We start from the raw sequence: 24,120 nt of genomic DNA on the forward strand, positions 1-24,120 counted from the left end.
ACTCTATGTTCCTTACAGATTATCAAAAAGGAAAGCTATGTGAAAAAAACAAAAGTGTTTACTTGTGAACAAAAAAAGCACTATACAAATATAACCTATTAGATATATTGTTTCCAGTGGCTGATAAAGTATCACCAAAGAAAAGTGCTTCCATAAAAGTTTTATTTATCCCCACAACAACCCTGTGAGGTAGGGTGATCAGGGCATTTGAAATGAGAAAACTAAATCTACATTACTTGTTCACGGCTATACTGCATAGTAAATATGTAGAAATTAAACTGAAATTTTTAAATGTTCATGACTTTATATTGACTCACGTGGAAAAAGGCAGAGAAAATATTAACTCCCCCCTACCTTAATGCCAAAAGGACACTGCCTTGAAAAATCCCATTTCAAAAGATGAAAGTAGTATTTCATTGCTTATTTCTACAAAGATTTATAAAATAAAAAAATAGTGAAATATTTTACAGTTAATATATATAATGGTCTCATTCAGGGATATGTCCTTCAGCTGAGTATATGATCAACTATTCCAAGTGCTAGAAATGCAAATCTTTAAAATAATGAAAGACAAGAATGATAATGAGCAGTAGCCTCAATCTTCTTTATTATTCCTCCATGTATCTTGAATAAGTTCTGTGAAATCTGGTCCCAGTTTAAAAAGGAAAAAAAAAAAAAAAAAAAAAAAAAACTCTACCACAAAGAGATGTCTGGTAAACTTTATTTTGTTCCTACTCTCAATTCTCAAACCACTGTCACATTATTTAAAGCAGTGATTTCCCAAACCTGGCTATTAGAATCACTTGGAGAGCTTTTAAAAAATAAAGACTTCTCAGGCCCCACTCTAGACCCAGTAAGACAATTTTGCAGAGGCCCAGCCGCAGGAATCTGTATTTCAGAGTAATTCTAATCGACAGTCAGGTTTGGGAACCACTGATGTATTTTATAACACTAATAACTAATATCAAAACCATAAAGTAACTAAGTATAAACTTGTTGCTCTACTCTCCCCCTTTTAAAAATTTCTCAAAACGCACTATAACCTCGGAACTCTTGCCTCTGGGCAAGTAACTGCAATTCAAGATACAGAGAAACATTTTACAAAAACGTATACTAGTGAGCGAGACTTGAATTCCGATAATAATTTAAGTAGCATTTAAATATAAGATACCGAGTTCTGTGGTTCTTATTCTGAAATTTTAAAATGTATTTTATACAGGTTCCTAGCAGGCTTTTTTAACTCAGGGGAAGACATGAAAAGTAATGACATAATAAGCACATAAGCACTGAAAAAATACTATATTCAAATATAGCTCATGAGAGGAATAAGAAAGTGAATGAATGACAACCTCAGGCCTTTTGGCCCATACATTTTTGTTCCCAGTCCACTCTTCCCCTATAAGGGGAAATAAAATAAACATTCTTTCCTAGTTGCTTGGCATAGTTATTCGGTGGGTAACTATTAACACTAATTTAGATACACAAGATTAAAAGAGATAACAAATAAATACCTACGAAGACAAAGAGAAGTCAGGTCAGAAAATCTTAACTAGCTAATGATGTAGTATATAACACCATCATGTTAGTACAATTAAATGAAGGCTTCAGTGTCCTTTACATTTCAGCTTAATGTGATTGATACAAAACGTGGAAGAGATCTGGTCCTTATGAAGAAGTCTGTGCTCGTGGTAAAGATTTGTAGAAATAATGAAATGCTTTCTTCATTGATGAGGTGAAGTTTCTTTGCTTTTCAGGAAGTTGACTGAACAAAACAATGAAAAACAAACTTCTTTAGATGGTTGAATCAAAGTAATATCTAGCTGAAAAAGTCATTGGCCAAAGATAACTTCTTTAAAAAAAGATTTTAACTACCCCCCCAAAAGCCCCCCAAAACCAAACAAACCAGGAAAACCAGAGAAATATATATAAAAAAAAATGTACACATCCATTTTCACTGACAGTTACAAGAAAATAGCCATTTATAGAAGTTACAATGTTTTCAATGAATTCCCCCCCCCAAAAAAAATTGGGGAGAAACAAGATAAAGCCATCGGGTAAATAAATATACATACTAGCTAATATAAAACAATTTATGCTTTCAAATTGTTAACTCTCTTTTAAGACCCAAGGAGAAATATGGTGATATAAATCTGATTAGGGCTACATATATTACATGGAATTAAAAAACACAACTGATTAAAACATCCTAACAATAATACAAATATTTAAAAGAATGTCTTTAAAAGTCAGACATTTATCACTGGAAATATCACAATTATAATATGTACTTCAGAGTTGTGATGTGTATATAGGTCACTTTTGCTGTCTCTTATCAGGTATCCATCTCTCCTGCATTTACTACAGTCAGCTTTTAAGAGTTCATGTTCCTGTGTGAACTAAAGGGGTTGGGCACATCTCAATTCCTTAAACACCTCCATTTAGCTACATGGAAGTAGATAACATCTATCAATATATAAAGGAAAGGGGTCATAAGATAAAACATATTAAGATGGAATAACAAATTGATTTATTTATTTTGGCCGTACCCATGGCATGTGGTAGTTCCCGGGCCAGGGATCAAAGGTCAAACCCACTCTGCATTTGCAACCTGCGCCACAGCTCTGCCAACGCTGCATCCTTAACCCACTGTGCCACATGGGAACTTAAAAAAATTTAAAATGACTCAAGTAATGAAGAAAAATATATTAAGTTGATCAGGAAATTTTTAGGCCATATAAAAATTTCCTTTAGTTTATATATTTTTAAGAATCTTGTTAGGCTTGATTCATTTGTCAGCTGACTTAAAGGAACTATCCTAGTGGGGGATTGAAAACAGCTTTACCAATAATAAAAGATGATTAAAGGTTGGTGTTTATTTAAAGTGCCCACAGGCACAATGGTATATATAGGTGCTTACACTTCCCTTTTACTTACGGGAAAGCCCTTTGAGACTGTATTTACTTAATTAGAAAAGCCTTCAGCAATTACAATGCACGCTGAAAGTTTAGATCTTATATAGGTTTTGGGTTTTGCTGTTTGAACATTAAAAAGGGAGCAAGGAGAAATGTAACTAGGTTCACAATTTTGAGCAAGAGCATATGTAAAGGTAACGTATGTACATTTTATTTCAAGAAAGACAGAAGACAAACAGCATAAAGATGCCCAGATGCCCTAAAGATAAATACATTTCAAAGATTCTCATTAAAATGAATCTATATTTTTTCCTGCAAGCAAAATACCTTTCTTTAAATTAAAAGAAAAACAAAAAACCCCCCAGTATTCTGAATTGCAAATGCTTTTGCTTTTTTTTTTTTGCAGAAAATCTGCCATGATTATTTTTTTAATGAATAAGGAGTTTCCACAAAACAGGCTTGCTCTACATGCTAGATTTTTAAACAGTTCAGTGACACAATATGCTAACTACATACACAACAGATAATATAGTAAGAAAACACTCAACCTGATGAAAAGTTAAAATCTTCATTAATACACTGAAAATTGACATAACTCATGCCTTTAAAATCAAAAATACAAAAATTAAATGTTTTCCTAAAAAGATTTCCTTATTTTAAGGATTCATTTGAAAATGAAGCTGCATGTAATTTGTACAATAAGTTGTACAAGTAAACAGGTAATATACATAAAAAATTAAGTGACATACTCCTCAATTATCAGTTGTCCACCTTTAATTTCCAATACTGTACTTTCTTAACAAGCATACAAAATATCAAACTTCTCTTTAGAAAAAGTGCCGTTCTTTGACATCCTTTACACAAAAACAGTCTGAGCCTGTGGCATGTTAATGCAGTCGAGAGGCAAAGCATAACTAACTTTTACAAATTCTACCTTCCATAAAAAGCCTCCCGAAAAGGAGATTACACGCCACTATAAAAATATCAACCTCTTGTGGTAGCTGCATTAGAGAACCAAGGCTTGAAGACTATTTTCATATAGCATAGAAAACCACTATGAGAGCATATTAACTGCATTGGTGGCTTGGGAGTTTACTGTGCCACAGGATTATGCATAGCTACTGTAAGGTACCAAGACTGTTACACAGAGTTTTAAATTGATTGTAACCGAGAGCATAACAGAGGTACTACCAGCCCATGCAAAAGAACTAAAAATACTGAATCACTGTGCTGAATACTTCATTCTTGGAGAAAACCAAAGGCAGCAGTAACCAAATCAAGCCCAAGAGGTGACCAAACTCATTCTCCTCAAAGATTGGTGAGCACAGTGAAGTCTGAGGTATACCTTTATCCATCAAATCTGTGTGACACTGCAAGATATTACCACTTGGGAACACATGCCATCACAATGGTTTAAATCTTCTGAATATTAGTCATTCATATATTCTTATCTACCCAGTCTCTTGATTTTCTGAAAAGATTCGCCTACAGTAGAATATTACAGAAACAAAATATAAATGCATGTCTTTCTAAATGAAACTTACATGGACTAAAAAGTAGAGAATATTTTTAAACAAATATACAATATGCAGGCAGACAAAGCAGGAAAACGGCCATTCAAATGTATAATAAAAAACTAAAAATTGACTATTTCCAGAAAACTATGAAGCGCCTCAACTAATAGGAATGCATAATGAAATTCTAATCTAATACAGGTCAAAAATGTAAAAAGGTTATAAACCTTAACAGGAAAAATAAAACAACTTTTACTGGCCATTCCTGTTGAAATGAGAATTTTAAAGTAACAGAAAAGTGGCTACAAACCCACTTAGAGCACCAAACAGAGAGAAAATAAAAGTCCATTTTCATCTCTGTTATTATCATAAAATCCTGTGTGACTACAGGTCAAACTGCTGGTGGCAGAAACAGAATTCTTTATAAACTGCAGATGTCCTGTACATAAAAAAATTTCACTGGAGTTGCACTAGTTCTAAAGACTCTTCTGTTTTAGCCTACCTACTGTATGTATTCAATCTGAGATAAAGTCTCTTTCTGTAACCCTTGATTATTATTGGGCACCAAAGATAAGAAAAGCAAGACGGGGTACAAAAATGCAAAATTTCAACAGTAATGGCAATGTTTTTGTCTTAGTCCAAAAGGGTCCTGCATTCTCTCCCCCTTCAGTGATTTGATAAGTCTTTGTACTTAATCTGGGGGCAGCAAATCATGCAAGCGAAATCTGTCTCTGATGTGAGGTCGAACATCTTCATTCTGTGTGGAGAAATTGATATTTAAAAGTTATGTAATTTCAAAGACATGATCCTCATAACATTATGAACATTCTTAGCAGAGAAAATATACCACATTCACTTTACAACTTACATTACTTTGCCAAATAAAAAGAGAGTATACAAGCAATTAAGTAAACTTCAGATGGGGGGGAAAAAAAGCCTGTCATTAATGTTTTAATATTGTAAGAGCAATTATGCAATAAGAGTTCAAACCAAAACAAATGTCAAGCATTAAGTCACTGAATTCTATGTTACACAGTAGTTTTAAAATTAATCCATGGATATAGGAGTAAAAAATTCCCAGAATTAAGACAAAGTTTCAGTAATGTAAGCATTCTAGGCTTGAACTACAAAGTCAATTTTACATAACTGGTTACTGACTTGCAAGAGGAAGTTTGGTGAAATTTTAAATGTATAAATTTTTAAATGCTGATAAACACGATTTTAATATAATTTATAAGTTTCAAAAATGCTTGTAATCTTTTTTCAACCTCTGCCCCAATCTCCCACCATGCTGACTTAAAATTCAATACACATAAAGCAATTAAAAAGATTTATTTCAAGAGTTGAGGCAACAAAAACCTAACAAAAAGATAAATCATAAGTTATACTTACCAGTTCTACTAGCTTCTCCAGAAATGGAATCAGTTTTAGAAGTTCATTGTCATTTTTATCCATAAACCAGCTTTCTATAGGGATTCCATTAGATAGCTAAAATGATAAATAATTAAATTCTTTTTATTTATATTTTGCCTACTTTGGAAGAATTTAAAAGAAATAATAAATACTAATCATAAGTTTCTTTATAAAGGAATGTCATCAGAGTTTATTCTTGTCATATTCTTAAACAACTTAATAGTGCAAGAAATAGCTGTTAGGGAATAAATTGACACCTAATTGGTTTTTCAGTATCATTTCTTCTTAGTTTTATATAAAAAACAAGAAAGATTCATTAAAACAAGTTTTATATTAATATAACTAAAAAATATTATTCATTCAAGAAATACTTATTAGTCAAATGCTACAGGCATTCTGAATGAAGGAGTATTGCCAATCTAAATAGAGACCACTATCAGAAAGCATATGCTCTTACACAGGGACTGTGTCCCATTCATTGTTTTACTCCCAACCATGAACAAGATAAACATAGTAGGAATGTATAATAAATTGACTCAGTGTTATTTCATTGAAGAGTCCGAAAACAAAAATACAAACCGTATTTGTTTTACAGTAAATAATCTCTAGGATAAAATATCTTTTAACATTTATACAGAACACTGTGTTTGAGGCAGAGGATAACTGAAATTATTTTATATACAAACCAATTCTGAAAAACATATTTCAAAATGTAAGCAAATAAAAATAGTGACTTAAACAGTATCATGTGCAATTTTCACCCTTTTATTCTTTTTTATGTTTTATTATGGACATTTTGAAACACAAAAGGGCAAATCTTTTTTTTTTTTTTGGGTCGCTCTGTCTTTTAGGGCCACACCCCGCGGCATATGGAGGTTCCCAGGCTAGGGGTCCAATTGGAGCTACAACAGGGCCACAGCAACGCAGGATGAGAGCCACATCTGCGACCTACACCACAGTTCACAGAAATGCCGGATCCTTAACCCACTGAGCAAGGCCAGGGATCGAACCTGTCTCCTCACAGATGCCAGTCAGGTTCGTTAACTGCTGAGCCACAAAAGGAACTCCTGAAGGGCAAATCTTGTTTCATCGACACCCAATTCACTTTCCACTCTTCCCAGTCTCACTGATTTATAGTGAATAAAATCTCAGATATATCACATGAACATATTCATAATGTAAAATATATCTTACAAGGATGGCCCATCTCTAGTTGAAATTATACTTTGTATTTCAAAGAATCATTGACAAAGTGTGCAAATATATTGACAAAATAATCTAAGAAAATATTTCAGAACATCATGTCAAACAGACCAGAAGAACATGTTAAGCCATTTGTAATTCTGTTTACAGTTATTGATTTAAGTGATAAGAATGCTCTTAAATGAAATATATCTTATAGTCCCTTCTTATTTAGACTTACTACTCAGATTTTTATTTATGTTGTACTTCATTTAAAAGAAAATTTCCACAAGGAACATACCAATTTGGCATTTCTAATTCTGAAAGATGACACTACACAGGAAAATTCTACCAGTGAAAATTCTGTCATCCCATCTTACTACTTGGTAGCATTTGTCTGAGCTGGTTTAGCAACCCTCTTCCTACCTGATATGCAAAGGCTTGTGGTGAGTTGTCAATTATGATAGTTTTTGAAAGGTCTCTTCCAAGGATATTTAAGTCTTTTATATAGTTTCCTTGTACACAAACACAATGTTCACGGAAAAGCCGGTGCCTAAACAAGAATAAAAACGAATTAACTTTAAAAAAAATCTGTAAAAAGCATAACATATACTGAAACATATACACAATACACATACCAGGCTTTACAAGTTAAGCCTTATCATTTTCTCTCACAAAGAAAATTTAAATAGAAGTGTGGGCCTAAGCTTTGGGCTACAGTTTTAATATATTCTTAGCAATTATTGAAACCTTATAACCAAGTATTATCATGCCTTAAAGAACTCCGGTTTACCCCAAAATTTATGTTAAATGATAAAAAACTCTGTAAATTGTTTTTGTAATTTATTTACCCAGGAAAGCTCAGTTCAGATGAAGCATCTGGTTGTCAGCGAGGTCCTGCTTTTTAACCAATTTTCCAGATGGTTGACTGAGGCACAAGGAGGTCAAGTGACTTGCCCAAGGTCACAGAGTAAGTCAGTGGTTAGCCCCGCAATGGAACCCAGGATCCTCCTGACTCCCAGTCCTTTGCTCTAACCAGAAGACCACACAGCCTCCCTATCCCTGCACATGCCAGAATAGAAAGTATAAGAAGGAATGTTTCTGTGTTGGCATTAGAAAAATATGTTTTTAGTTTCTCTTATAGTTTTTGAGGAAGGATGCAGAGGCCAAAACATTCCATCATTTCAACTTTTCCCAAACACGCACCTTTATTTTAATTATGTGTGTGTGATCATTTGAAAAAACAAGGACTGAATGAAATGAATTCAGATTTAGTTAACAAATGTAAACTGATTTTTCACCAATGAAACTGAAAAATGCTACATCATTTTAAAAGCTATTAAAAGTTTTATAATAATATTTACTTATAATAATTATATAATCTCTAAATATTACTAGTAACTGATACAGATCACCTAAAAATACTCCATATGTATTACATTAATAATTTGGTAATTTGGCTTCTTGGTGTCTTAATCCTACTAAATTTTTCTAGGAGCTAGGGTTTACACATACCTGTATTTTTAATTATACAATTTCAAGAAATGGGCATTTTCTACCAACAAAATCTGTCAAAGATCTAACAACAACAAAACTCAAACTTTGAAATATCAGTGCCAGTGGTAATGGCAAAGAGAAAAAAATTTTTTTTTTTTTTTTTTTGTCTTTTTTTGCTATTTCTTGGGCCGCTCCTGCGGCATATGGAGGTTCCCAGGCTAGGGGCTGAATCGGAGCTGCAGCCACTGGCCTACGCCAGAGCCACAGCAACGCGGGATCCGAACCGCGTCTGCAACCTACACCACAGCTCACGGCAACGCCGGATCCTTAACCCACTGAGCAAGGGCAGGGACCGAACCCGCAACCTCACGGTTCCTAGTCGGATTCGTTAACCATTGCGCCACGACGGGAACTCCAAAAGAGAAAAAATTTTAAAACCAGACAAAATGTATATAAACAGTTCTTTCCCCTTATTATAAAGAATACCGCAAATTAAACATTCATGAGTTAAGTGATCATCTGCCTCTGAAAGGTTTTTAAAGACAGTCCAACTTTGAAAAAAGCAAGACTAGACAAAAGAATTTAATAAGCCCAGGTTGGACCTAAAGTAAGATTCCATATTTTATTTGTATAAACATTTAGATATGTGGAAATTGGAGAGGTAGTTACAGCACATGCATGCAAGCCACTACTAATAACTCTTTTCCAAGAGCAGCACTCACCAGAGACAGGAGACAACTGAATATGGAGTAGATACTAAAAATTATTTTAATTAGCTTATTCTAAACTCCTTCCAGTTATTCAGTAATCTAAGGGTCAACAGCATGTATTTGCAGTTTTAGAAAGAAACTACCTTTGCCAGCCATCAAATTTTCATTCCGACTCAAAGGATTTAGAGATCATAGGAATTTGAGTCTATCTTGTCACCAACAGATTATTCCCTATAGCACTCTAATGAATTCAATATACTGTTCAAAAAGTTTTTCCTGTTTTAAGTTTTCAAAATACTACTAGATAACAAACAAATTTAAACTCCCAAATGTGTAGATTTTAGAAAACTAGTTTAAAAGCAGGGTTTTAATTTGTAACATTATCTTGCATAACTATGATTTGTCCCCTAGTAAAATGAAAGCTCCAAAAGGGAAGGGCTTGTGTTGCTCACCACTGTTCCCTGGAACATTGGAAGCGTAGAAGAGAAATCTTCAGAATGAATGAAGAGCAAAAATCACTTGTATGCATTTTTTAAAATTAGGCAAAATGAGCATAAATAATATACTTTCATGAAATAGAAAATACCATTCTCATTTGTGTGTCTGAGGTTGCTCATGTGGAAGATAAAATATCAGTGCCAATGGGAACTCTGGGACAAATTTTGATCCTTTAGATAAAAAAAACCCAACAAACCACCATAGTTCTATTTATAAGAAAAAACCCTCCTAAATGTGGACATTAGAAAAAGCCTTTCACCATAGTTGAAACCATTCAATAATAAAAGTACTACTGACATGAGAAAATAATTTTAGGATTTTCCACTAAGATAATATGGTAGGAAGTATTCAAGAAAATGAATACCTAGGTGTCTTTTAGGAGCCTTTTGTGGCATCTCTCTCTCAGCTCTTGATCAAAACTCAAAGATTAACTCCTACTATCTGAGAGGATGTAGTACGACTGCTGAGTCTTGAGATCTCACTTTGGTTGATAGAAATAATGAAACTAATTTTCAAATTGTTTTAAATAAATTACCCAAGGCTCTCCAACCTAACCAGGAACACACTGCATCTGCTGGCTCAGGACACACACAAGGAACTGAGTCCAGATCAGGATAACTTGAGTGACTAAACCAAATGCAATTTCCAACTAGAGTCATGTAACATTTTCTTTCCATGGAAGATAAATTTGCTCTTGAAAAAAGCAAAAGAGTTTAATTTGATCCTTTCTGTTAAAATTAATTTTTATTTCTCTATGCCGTTAAAAAGGTGACATAACATGCATTATCTCAGAGACATAAGGAAGTGAGAACATCATGCACACAGTGAAAAATTCCACATACCCCCAATCTCCCCCAGTCCAAAAAGAAATGAGGATACAGATGTACAAGTAAATAAATTCATTTGATCTTTGTATCCTTTAAAGAACGTCTGTCTGGAATTAAATAATAAAGAACTCTTAAAGAGTTTGGGGGCTTTAAAAAAAATTCACTTATTTTCACCATTTAACACAACAAATCTCTATATATGCAGCCAACTAAAAATGGCTATTAAAATTAAATAGAATCATAGTAATTTCATAGATCAGTGCGACAGACATTTTCACTATTTCTTAATTAAATTTACCTGACCAGTTGCTTTTTAGGGTCTAGTATGTTCAGTAACTTGTCTGCATACACCTTCTTAGAAGCAGTAAAAAGAATGATCTACAAATTCAGGGGAAAAGAAGTAATCATTATACATGATCTAAATATGGGTATTATATTGAATAAAATAAAAATACTTATGTAATTAGCTTAAGTATGTTTACCTCATACATCTGAGACATTCGTTCCAGGAATTCCCTGAAGAATGGTCTTAATCTCACGTAAACCTAAAAAAATACAAAGATAGTCTTTAGGGAATAAATATATAAAACATAAACAACCTATTTATAAGATATGTTCTAACTTTGGATATGATTTAAAAGTTCATGTGTTAAGGTAATACAAAAGTATACTAAGTACCACTCAACCAAATGTATTTCACATACCAAAAGTCACTTAAAAGAATCTTTTGGTAGGGTAGTAATAATCATTGGTAATCATTTCACTTTTTAATAATTAAACAGCAGCACACAATATAATAGCACTTTGTGGAATATAATTTTAATAAACACTTAAACTAAAAATGGCAGGTTTCCCTCTGAGATTTTGATCCACCAATCAACTCCATCTTCCAGCCAGGTAGCATCCATCCAATTATTAGGCAGGCTGTGTATCCACCTCTAGCTGACCTGTCTCAATGACCTTCTTCAATAATTACTCAGAATTTCTTCTCATCAATCACGGGCTAAGAGTATTTTTATTATTATTATTATTTTTTTTTTTTTGCTTTTTAGGGCCGCACCCATGGCATATGTAAGTTCCCGGGCTAGGGGTTGAATTGGAGCTATAGCTGCTGGCCTACCCCACAGCTACAGCAACAGTGGATCCAAGCTGAGTCTGCAACCTACGCTGCAGCTCACAGCAACACTGGATCCTTAACTGGTTGAGTGAGGCCAGGGATTGAACCTGCAACCTCATGGTTCCTAGTCGGATTCATTTCCGCTGCTCCACGACGGGAACTCCAGAATACTTCTATTTTAAATTGCTATTACAGTAAACAATTTTCAAGAAAGAGATGTCTGGATTGGTGGGTTTTAATTAACTGGAATTTCTTTTCAGAAATCAGTCTTCTACATTTACTGCTTCATATGTGGTATCTAAATTAGCACTATTGGGCTTCTTGAGATTAAAAATATAATAGTCAAACATACTGGTTATCAAAACCAACTGACAGTATCAGGAAAGACTACAGTACCCAAAGAACTAACTTACATACATTACTTTCTTATTTTCGTGTCTGTTTTCTTGCCTACATTTCTTGTAACTCTTGAAATATACTCAATATTCAAAAAGCACAGAAATATAAGCCATAAAAAAATCACTAAAAGTGATTTACAAAAGATTTTGACTCCTTTAAATTGTATTTGACAAAAATTTATAAAAGGAAAATTTTGTACTCCACTCAAAAGGTAGTTACTGACATCAAACAATAAACCACAAACACCAAATACTCATAGGACACCTATGTACCAGATTCACTGGATTCAACAAAACAAAACTGTGAAGGCAACAAATTCAAAATCTAGGCTTCATGGATTTTAATGACAAACTTCAACATACATACAAACAAAAATGCCCTCATGATAAAAATCTAGCTCTGGGAATGTTTTGGGGCAGAACAGGCAAAGGATTCTAGGAGGGAGGAACTATGTACTATCAATCTTGGTAATTTCCAAAGCCCAAAAGGCATGATTCCAAATATGCCTTTGGAATCATGATAAAAGTAACTGATAAAAATCTGCTAAGCAAATTAAATAGAACTACCTTAAGTCAACAATACAAACAGAGTCAAGCCTATATAAGGACAAATACTGAATTTCCTTAAGAAATGATCACTTGTGAAAGGCAAATTTTAAATAATTATTAATCTTACTCTATCCCAGCCTATGGGCTAGAATAATAAAGGTTTACTCATTTTAATCCTAGTAGGCACTTTATTTCATTTCTTTGTTGTTGTTTTGCGGGGTAGGGTATGCCCAGGGGCATATGGAAGTTCTGGGCCAGGGACTGAACCACAATGGTGACAATGGTAGGATCCTTAAGCCTCTGAGCCCTAAAGAACTCCCCCAATTTCTTGACTAATCAAAAACAAAGTAAGACACACCCCCATCCCTAGCAAATAAAAACAAGGAAATCCTTAGTCTCCAATCACTAGGATGAGGTACAAAAAAATTTTTTTTGTCTGTACTTATGGCATACTGAGGTTCCCAGGCCAGGGACTGAACCTGCACCAATGCAGGATCCTTAACCTGCTGTGCCACATAGGAACTTCAAGAGGCACAAAATTTTTAACTAGAGTTACTCTTCTAATTAACTTTGATATTTACATTTTAAAATATCTGGTATAGTTTTCAACACATCTGGTAATGCAAGTAAGTGATAGACTTAAATATATGAGAAAATTATGGAACTTTTCAGAATACTTCTGTGATGGTTAAGGAAAAAAAAAACATCAATTCTGGGTTTGAAAAAAATACTTTTTCAACTACTTTTATCTCATGGAGGATGATAAACCATGAACCACCAGTGCCTTTTTGTTTTTTGCTAAGGCTTATCAGTTAAATGCATTTAATAACCAATAATATTTCATTTTGTATATGTATAAATATTTTCATTTGCTTTCAGTATCTATCAAAATGTGAACACTAACACACTTCCACTGCAGAAGAATACTTCTATTTAAACAATATTATCCAAGCATAAGTGAAACACTGTACATAATAAGGTGACATTTTCTAATTTCTTACAAATTGACTTCCAGATTAGGTCAAAACCCTAGTTATCTATGTATTCTACTACTTTGACTACACAAATATGAAAAGTATCTTAAAATATGACATTGATTTTCATAATGTGCATGTTTATTAGGGATAAAAGGTGGCACTGATGAATATAATGCTACAGTGTTTCCTTACAATGAGAACAGAATAACTATTGACTGTAAAAGTTCCTATCCTCAAAAGAGATTCACCATATGAACAGTGTTTCAGGGTTAAAAGACATAGGCAGAAACTGAGATGGTTAGTTAAAAATAAAAGAATGTAGAAAGGTACAAAGTAATAGGGAGCAGGGGTAGGCTTGGAACCATATAAGGTTCTGCCATGTGCAACAAAGGCAAATGGAAACACACATAAGAACAGCAGGGTCTAAGTCATTTGCATGGATATATTAAAGCAAAAAATACATAGAAGTCAAGAAACACTAAGTACTGTCCAGGAGGAAACAAAGAAAAATTGTAGTATGTATAATACAGTGAGACTACAATCACTTATTGTTAGGTCAGAGACACACAAATATACAGATACACAGATAGACATGAATTCAAATGCTTCAAAATCTATTCTACAGATGTTTAACTCCGTTTTTCATCCTAACCTTCTCATAACAACAGATTCCGGTCCCAAGCTGCCTACTTCCTATTTTCTACATTCTTCCACTTCTTAGCATTTCAGCAACCATCCTTCAAACGAGCCACTCTTTAAAACCATGCAAAACCTAGTCCCAAATATAAGACTAGGCCGTAAGTTTCATTTCAGGATGGTATACATATGTTCCTCCAAATATACAGTGAATATTCCACCTACATAACCAACAGTTTTAATCTATCACTAAACCAAATATATTTTGAAAAACTCAGTTTTAAAGTAATTCATAATGCTCTAAAAAGGAACAATTAAAAATACCATATCAAATAAGACTTACTACTTCACAAAGATGTTTATGTTGTGAATATACTCATTACGTAAAACATTTTTTGTACACTTCATACCTGTGACACAATTTATTTTGCAACTGGAAGTTTGTACTTCTTAATCTCCCTCACTTATTTCATTATATGTTCATGATATAAACTTTTAAGACAAAATCTACTAGGATAATGTCTGCAAAATAGGGATAATGAACTAATCCTGTATAATATATTATACTAAAACTTAAAAATATATTAGAGAAAAATAACATCACACTAGCAATACACTAATACTACTTGATATGAACAATATCTGACTGCCTGTACTTTCTTAAGTATTAAGACAGGAGAATATCCTGTAATTATATAAGACTAGCCTAGAAGGCCATAAATGCTCAAAAGAACTAGATTTAATAAAAGTCATTAAAATAGCAATCCAGTTATAAAATGATTATAAATATTTTATGATTGTCTAATCTCTAATTCACATCTATGTATGCAATGTCAAGTTATATACACTAATTTCTTTCTTTCTTTTTTCAGCTGCACCTGCGGCATATGGAAGTTCCCAGGGCCAAGGACAGAACCCCAGCCACACCTGCACCCTACACCATAGCTGTTCCAGGACACCAAAGTGTTGCTACCTAAAAAGCAGCAAGCCCTGTTGAAAAAGATCAGATACTGGATTTTGAAGTTATCTCTTTTTACATCCTCACTTTTAGTAAGTGTGAAAATCAAGTGTGGGGGAAAAAAAAAAAAACAAACAGCTGAGGCAATGCTGGATCCTTAATCCACTACACCAAGCTGGGGATCAAATCTGCACCACCACATACATAACACCAGATCCTTAACCCGCTGCACCACAGCAGGAACTCCACTAATTTCTGATTACTAGTTTACCAAGCCATTATCAAAGCATAACCAAAAGAGAGAGAGAGAGACAGAGAGAAAGAGGAAGAGGAAAGAAAACATGCAAAGATAAACAATTTGTGGGAAAGTGATTAAGAAAAAAATGTCTTACATGTGGGATCTTTTTAGGAAAAATATTTCTAAATAGTTTTTTTTGTTTTGTTTTGTTTGGTCTTTTTGCCTTTTCTAGGACCGCTTCCTGCAGCATATGGAGGTTCCCAGGCTAGGGGTCTAATCAGGCCAGCCTACACCACAGCCACAGCAATGCAGGATACGAGCTGCATCTGCAACCTACACCACAACTCACAGCAACACCAGATCCTTAACCCACTGAGCAAGGCCAGGGATGGAACCCGCAACCTCATGGTTCCTAGTCGGTTTCGCTAACCACTGCGCCACGACGAGAACTCCTCTAGTTTAAGCACAGATAACACCAACACTAACATATTCAAAAAGATACATCTTTATTAGTTTTTCCATGAAATCCTTTGAACTTACTGCTGCAATGAGTAACGGGGTAAAGTCAGTGGTATTCACCCAATTACGAGTATGGCACCTTTAAATTAAAAAAAAAAAAGATTGATGGATGCTATTTAATCAGCAGTAAGAATTATAGCAGTAGAAAACTAACAACACTGAAGAACGTAAAGAATGACATGCTCCAGGTATTAGCAGATACCACAGGTGTTCAGGGGGCTCTGCCAACTTTTTTAACCTTTCTGGTACACTTGAGTTTCTTTATCTAGAAAATGGGTGTAATAACATTACATAAAGTTGTTGTATTCAATAAGTTATACATGTAAGGCACCCAGAACAGTGCCTGGCACACTGAGACTGCCAACAGCTATTGTCACTATCCATTTAGTTATTTTGAAGTAATCAGCCATGAGAAGAATAGCTGGAATTAACAGGGTTTTACGGGGGCAGAACTGGGCAATCTCAACTCTAAAGAAAGCTATAGCTATACTTTTAGAAGAGGTAAAGTAAGTCAGTTGAATACTTAACTATTTAATTTAGTTAATATTTTCTTAGCATCAACACCAGAGAACAGAGACAAAACCCAAACCTTCTCCATATAAAGAGGGTTGCTTAGATAGGCCCTGTGGAGGCCTCAACTTCATAACCCATTGGGTTATGTTTACAAGTCATCTTTTGCTTCAAACAGTTCCAATAAGGGGTAGATGGCTGCTGGGGATAGTGGATCAATCTGAGGATGAACAGGTAAATACTAAAACATCAGAACCAACAAAAACAAACAAAACCCCCAAACTAAAACCTTCTACAAAACCTTACACTATATTAACTAGAAATAAATTTGAAGGGGAATTTTCTTACAGAGTCCAAATGGGATAAAATGCTTATTAATTACTGTATTCACATAGAAGATATACTAAAAATAAGCAATGAAGCATAGTTTTCAAGTCATGGCCTATATATATACACATATATACACATACACACACACACACAACTTTTAAACTTAAAAAGGTACATACACATTTTGACTACATAAACTATTAATGTGTTTCTATTAAATTTATTCATTTTAAAAGGAAAAAAAAAAAACCCCACAAATGTTGCCTTTAAAAACAAGGTTGGGATTAACATATACATACTCTATATAAAATAGGTAACTAACAAGGACCTATTATATAGCAAGGGAAATCTACTCAATACTCTGTAATAACCTATATTGGAAAAGAATCTGAAAAAGAATGGATGTGTGTATAACTGATTCACTTTGCTGGATACCTGAAACTAACAGCTTGTAAGTAAGCTATATTCCAATAAAATTTTTTAAAAAAATTCTTAATTTTGAAGGCTCCAATTTAATATGCTTAGTAATCAACTATTACCTCTCCTAGATTTATAGAATATTTTCAGCTGTTAAGCAAGAGCTTTCTGTAGATTCTGTAAATGAACTACTTCTAATTTTAAGATATTACTCATAGATAATACAAAAACCATGATGAAAAACTTAGTATCAATAAGTAACTATACTTACTAGAAAGTTACTTTAAAATTTTTTAATATTGACTTATAATAAATTATCAAAATAGTGTTTTCTACTAGCTGTAAAATATTACTTTTATCCTCAATACTAAGAGTCCACGACTCCAGATGTTTTATTCAAGGTACAAATATACATACTACTTTTGTACAATAAAATTATGTTTAATGAATGTCAAAACAAAATGCCTCTTGTTTAGTATCAATTTAAGTCAGAGCTTGAGGGGAGGAAAAACTTGATTAGGTATTTACTAACAACACTCTTCATTTAAATGATTGCTTTTTTCCTCATGAAGCAAAAATAATGCTGACTTTTCTGGGAAAGACTGTGGAAGAGAGATGCCACTGACCCTCTACTTCTATTGTGGTATAAAATATTTGATATCCTTATGAAAATTACTCTAGGCTGTAAGTTTCCCAAAAAACAAACAAGCTATAATAATGGAGAAGAGGCTGAGCTTTGCTAAACATGGGGTTTCCCACCCACCTCACCCCCCAACTTTTCCCATAAAAGCAACCTCTACTGTTAAAACAAAGCATCCTTTAGCAATTAGCTCCCTACAGGATCCTATCTCTCCTTGAGTGCTTACCACAATCTGATTTCTGGACAGCTGACCCAAAGTTTGTTGATTTTACTGATCTTCAGAAAGCCACTGACTGGCTAAAGTCTTATTGGTGAACAGAGTCAAAAATCAGATGCCCCTGCCATACTTTACAGAATGAGGAGTTGGACAACACAGTTACGTTTGGTTGCACTGTGGTGAAACATATGAGGCATCTTCTTTTTGTCTTCAATTAGCCACGTTTGGGCTGAGTAGCTCTATAACATCTTCAAAAAACTGAGCTCCAGTTCTTGATGGAGACAGAGGAAGGTCATTGAGGAGGTGGTTCAGCTCAAGAGCTAAGTGAAAAATCTGTCTTTTGATTCACTCCTGCTTGTGGATAGAAGTCATCTTCTGGATGGAAGAGGGAGTGAGATGACCTAGAGTCTTGAATTGGTGGATCTGCAGGAACAGAAACTAAATACAGTGGAGACCTCTTAACTGAGTAACACCACGAGATGGTTTCCTGACAATGTGTCAATATAAGCTAAAATAAAGATTAAAACACGTGCATTGGAAATTATCATGCACTTGTTTTTCCAGATATCAAAATGCATTTGTACCAGTCTATGAATAAATACTTTTCCCAATATCTAAATGTAAAACAATCCATGGAAAAACTACCAATTAAGGGGAGGCGGGAGGCCCATTCAAACAAAAATCTATATACTTTGTCTTTGTGAATGCTATACCCTCACTTTAAAAACTCAGTCCTTTCATATGACTTTTTCTCCAAACATACAAACTGTAATCTGTCTGTCTACATAGTGTCAGTCGTTAACCTATATCAAAATTTTGTGTTCAATCTTTTAGGTTTCTTTATCTCTTACAGAAATGGAAATTCAAATATACTCAAGGTACTGAACTGAGGTTTAAATAATCTACCTCCTCATATATTCTAAGACTTGCATTAATTGAATACTATATATCAATCAAAAGAAGAGTATACATCATGAAGTAAGGCAATCTTTAAATGTGAGCAGTGACCACCTTAAATTTCCCTCAAACTTTCATCTGAGAAAAACTAAGAAAGACATAACTAGATTACAGTGGATCTAATTTTAAATCTATGTATGAACCAGAGTTTTGGTGAACATTTGATTACTTACTTCCACTTAGAATTTAAATATGTAAGTTTACGGCATATATTCTAATACTTATTAGACCAAGGGTCAGCAAACTATGGCCTTTGAGCCAAATCCAGACCATGGCTTATTTTTGTAAATAAAGTTTTATTGGGACACAAACATGTTTATTTTATCACGTATAGTCTATGGCTACTTTCATGCTACACTGGCAGAAAGTAGTAGAAACACAGACTGCGAAATCTAAAAAATTAACAACTGGCCCTATATAGGAAAAAGTTTGCCAACCCCTGATATAGATAATTATTGAAACATATATAACACAATTTACATTTTCAATGTTTTGAAAGAAAGAGAGTAACAAACAAAATCAGCTATAGTTCTACCATAACAAACTTACCACAAAAAGAAAGTAAAAGTAAAGTCCCAAGAGGACACTTTATCTGGCTTTGATTCAGAGGAAGAATTTGATCCCTACTTAACATTACTATTTAAGAGTATATATACATAAATGTTATAGAATTGACAGATTCAAGAGTATATCAAATGTCATGAAACTGTTCCCTTAAAAATGGTTAATTTTATGTTGTGAATTTCACCTTGATAAATTATTTTTTGAAAGAGTATATACAGGATTTTACAGGTTTCTGCCTTTAAGTGAGCCACATTATACTGTAGTGGTTAAATATGTAAGTTACATCTTACCTAATAATGTGGTTTCTCCAAAATGTCTTAGATCATCCCAGACCCTTGTGTATATCTCTTCTTTGCCAGTAGATGGAGACAACACCACTGAAAGTTTAAAAGACATCATTCCCTGTTTAAAGGGAGCTTGCTGGTCTGAAAACTGGGGGAACCCTAACCCAGGATTTCTTCAAAGTTATTTTTTTTTAAAAGACAGAATGGCTATGACAAAACCAGAAATAGAAGGTAATATACTCAATATTAACTATGGGCATCCTCAAAAACTTACTGAAAGGGAACTAAACTCTGTGCATGATATAGTAACAAAGTCATGATATTAAAACTCAAATATCTCTAAACTTCCTGCTCACTGCTCCTGTTTTAAGCTAATCATTTTTCTGTTTCAGAAAGCATAACTCAACTATTTAAGAAAAAGAGTTCTCTGAATATCCACAGAGGTAGATGCAGTCCATATGAAGTTTTTTCAAGGTATTAGTCATATGTACTGCTAGGAGCATTTTACTCAAAATAAGATGACCATCTAGACCCAGATGAAATAATCAGAATATCATAAAGATGAGAATTAAAGAAGAAATGGTGGAAGCAGTAAGAAAAAATACAATTTTATGGTCACGCTGAAAAGAAATACTCATGAAAAGACTCAAACTTATCTACTCTCCAAGTTTCTTATTTACTAATAAAAATTACATAAACCAAAACCACCTGCAAGAAATTTCAAATTTGGAAGCTTAAGTCACCTCAAAATAATTATCTCTTTCCAAATTCAAAGCCTGAAAGGCCACTGTTTTTAAGGGCAATTCTGAACATAAAAATAAGATTAACAAGCTAAGAAGAAAGAATATATTTGCCACAAGACTCCTGTCCTTAAAGTGCACTAAACAAGAACAACCTATTCAGCTGAAAATGTCTGAAGAAAAAGATTTACCTTAAACAAATGATATCCAGTTAAAAAGGAATACAAAAAAACTTAAAATTCTTTATTTTTATGTATATTTTGCTCATCCTGTGATCACATATCAAAATCAGTTTACATAAAAGGGAAATAAATATAGTAAGGAAAATAAAGTAGAACTGACAATAACTGCTTAAATAAATCATCTTATGACTAATTACAAGATGAGGTAAAGCAGACCCTGAACCACAAACTCTAAAAATCTAACTCTAAAATTTTATGATTCCTGAGAGATAACTATCATGCCAAGAAAACTACACCCTCATTCTAACTGCCTATTAAGAGCATATAAACAACTATAAACACCTTTTCATTATTCATGTGGTAAATATTCTGTGGCTTTTAGTTAATCTTTGGGTTGGCTTCCCCTCAACAAACAACAAAGTTTTTGACCCTTTCTCAATCCTTCAACAACTAGTATATATGAAGACAATGTGAATTTAATAACAACCGCCACAACTGAAAGGCACTCTGCAGTTTTCAAAGTATATTCACACATATTAACCCAAATTTTATGATAGAAAAATCTCAAACATAAGTAAAACCAAGCCAACACACGCAATTCACAGTGAAATGTAAATGATGTTTGTATGTATTTACATTGTTACCTGTCCATCAATACAGATGAGGGAGAAATGCTTATATTCCATTTTTTTAAAGTTAAAGCAGTAACTAGAAGAGTGTCCTGGAATTATGTTATTAATATAAAGTAGATCTATCACACTACAACCTACAGACCATATTACTACAAAAGGCAATAAAAAAACGACCAACAAGGGATGAGATTTATTTATGTTAATTGGGTTTTGGAACAATACCACCACCACCAGATGTTAATCTGGCAAGTTCTTCTTAGGGATCTAAGATGTCAGTGCTCCTGCCTCCACCTGCTGGCAAACAGATTATGAAACTAGCAGAGATCACTGGGTAAAAAAGTTCAAATTTTTTTTGGTAACAAATTAATGTTGTTTTATGTGGTTATTTAGCATGATGCTACTTTGTGTTAACAAATCATTAAAATATTGATGAAATCCACTGGGAATAAACACATAACACTTCAGCAAAAAAAAAAAAAAAAATTTCACAAAAGATTTCTTGGTTCAGAATATCTTAACAGGCCAAAACTCAAGTTAAAAAATTTTAATTACCTGATAAATGACATCTTGGAAAAGGACTGGAAAAGTAAGTGCTGCATCTTCTAGCTCATTTAAACTACAGTGTACTAGTGTTTCATCCTTAAAATAAAAAGCACATACTGAATGAACCAAGATATTAAAAGACATTTCAAATGGTAATTTTATATATTCATGACCACCAAAAACATTTATCAAAGCACCCATTCATATATGGAATTTTATATTTATAATACAGAACTGTGTGTGGAATAGCAATTTGGGATAGAATTTCTAAGTCACTGGTTCTCAGGTATGGCCCCTAAAAAGAGAAAAGCAGCATCAGCATCATCTGGAAACTACTTGTTAAAAATTTTAAATCTCCAGCTCCACTTCTGATAATTTATACTCAGCAAGAAGTAGAGAGAGGAGTGCAGGGAATTTGTTTTTAATAAGCCCTACAGGTGATTTGGATGTATGTGCAAGTTTGATGACCACTGTTATGAGTTCTATAGTTTCCAACTTTCTGTTAGGTAAACCACATATATATTCTTTTTTTTTTTTAAATAATTTGCCAATGCTAGTTTAGAATCTAATTAGTAAAAAAAAAAAAAAAAATGTTCTATTCATACATAGCTCCTTATCCTTAAACCTTTTATAAAGAATTTTATTTCAGAAAATGGATATTTTAGTATCTGTTGAATTTTCCAAAGATACAAACATTGTTTAACTAAATTAGCAGTCAATCAAGACTTGTCATCTTTGATTACCAAGCCCTGTTTTCTCATTACGAGTATAAGGTGAAGATCATTAAATTTAAGATATGTGCAAATATTTATATTTCTCAAATCCTGAATGATTATAAAACAAGGCTTCCATTTGTAGAAAGTGACAGTACTTAAAAAATAAAGCTGCTAACAACTACCCCCCAAATTTTTCAAAGTGTTTAAGATGAATTAAAATGAAACACAAATGTTCATACCTTGTGATTCCACATCTTATTAGCTGGAGTGTTTCTTTTAACCTAAAGTTAAACTCTGGGGAGGCAAAGAGCAAAACATACTCTAGATATGCCTCATTTTCTTTTAATAGCATATCAGACTACACAATTCAAGGTATTCTCTTAGCATCTTTAGAAAGGTATTCTCTTTTCTATAACTGAATCACAGTAATTTTACTAATTCTTCATTTACAGCCTATCTAAATTTTGATCATTCTTCTTTATCCAATTCTGTAAAATTACTTATTTATGTTCACCAATTCTTTTTATAATTTTTTTTGGGGTCGCACCCACAGCACGTGGAAGTTCCCAGGCCAGGAATCAAACCCAAGCCACAGCAGCTACCTGAACCGCCACAGTGACAATACCAGATCCTTAACCTGCTATGCCACAGCGGGAACTCCTTGTGCTCACCAATTCTTTTCTTTTTTTCTAATTATTACCTTCACATTGAATTGAAAATTACATAGCCAAACTTGCTATCATGACATCAACTGTCAATACAAAAAAATCTATCCAAATCTCCTTTCACTAATTTGTACATCAAATCTAAACTACTCATAATCAGGGAGCTCCTGTCGTAGGTCAGCGGAAACAAATCTGAGTAGTATCCACAAGGACACAGGCTTGATCCCTGACTTGCTCAGTGGGTTAAGGATCCAGCATTGCCACGAGCTGTGGCATAGGTTTCAGACATGGCTTGGATCCTGCACTGTGGTGTAGGCTGGCAGCTAGAGCTCCAAATCAACCCCTAACCTGGGAACCGCCATATGCAGTGGTGTAGCCCTAAACAAACAAACAAAAAACCCTACTCATAATCAGTTTCAAAATTTTCTCTTCTATCTATTCTCTAATGAACACCTTAAATACTAAGGACTTCCATATACTTATATCTCTTTCCCTAGGTAAAGGCTAAACTGCTGAACTCTCTGAACAGAACTGCATGTGCCAGATTTACCCAGATAATTTTTTTTAATGAAAACAAACCCACATCTCTAAAATATTACATAACAGAAACGGGTTTTGTTTTTGTTTTTTGGCTATTATCAAGAAGTTGCAAGCAGATGGTAAATAATCATGGCTATATATTAAATTTGGTTTGGAAAAGATAAGATATATAAAGTTTCTAAAGCTCTTATGGTACCCTAAAATATAAATTTTTAAATCATACCAAGAAAGCATATTA

General features: G+C 33.6%; 1 protein-coding gene across 37 annotated transcripts in view; it reads right to left on the minus strand.

Annotated features, from left to right (window-relative positions):
• Positions 1-3,101: 3,101 nt before the first annotated feature.
• The window catches only part of CTDSPL2 (CTD small phosphatase like 2), a 93,251-nt gene continuing 72,232 nt past the window's right edge, over positions 3,102-24,120 (minus strand). For 10 of the 37 annotated variants that reach the window (XM_084971427.1, XM_084971410.1, XM_021096524.2 and 7 more), the window contains 6 exons: positions 21,971-22,057; positions 11,036-11,098; positions 10,852-10,931; positions 7,448-7,574; positions 5,819-5,914; positions 3,102-5,183 (listed from right to left, as the gene is read on the minus strand). In XM_084971427.1, the coding sequence (XP_084827553.1) occupies positions 5,118-5,183; positions 5,819-5,914; positions 7,448-7,574; positions 10,852-10,931; positions 11,036-11,098; positions 21,971-22,057 (519 nt within the window). In that variant the 3' untranslated portion in view covers positions 3,102-5,117. Of the gene's footprint in view, positions 5,184-5,818; positions 5,915-7,447; positions 7,575-10,851; positions 10,932-11,035; positions 11,099-15,966; positions 16,025-18,068; positions 18,498-19,870; positions 19,958-21,970; positions 22,058-24,120 lie in introns of all 37 variants that reach the window. The other 27 variants (XM_084971502.1, XM_084971366.1, XM_021096535.2 and 24 more) reach the window with 9 other exon arrangements.

This window comes from Sus scrofa, chromosome 1 (assembly GCF_054392235.1).
Source record: "Sus scrofa isolate SSC_HxYL_T2T_F1_AM1 chromosome 1, Sscrofa_HxYL_maternal_Yorkshire_Landrace_v2.0, whole genome shotgun sequence".
Lineage (NCBI taxonomy): Eukaryota > Metazoa > Chordata > Mammalia > Artiodactyla > Suidae > Sus > Sus scrofa.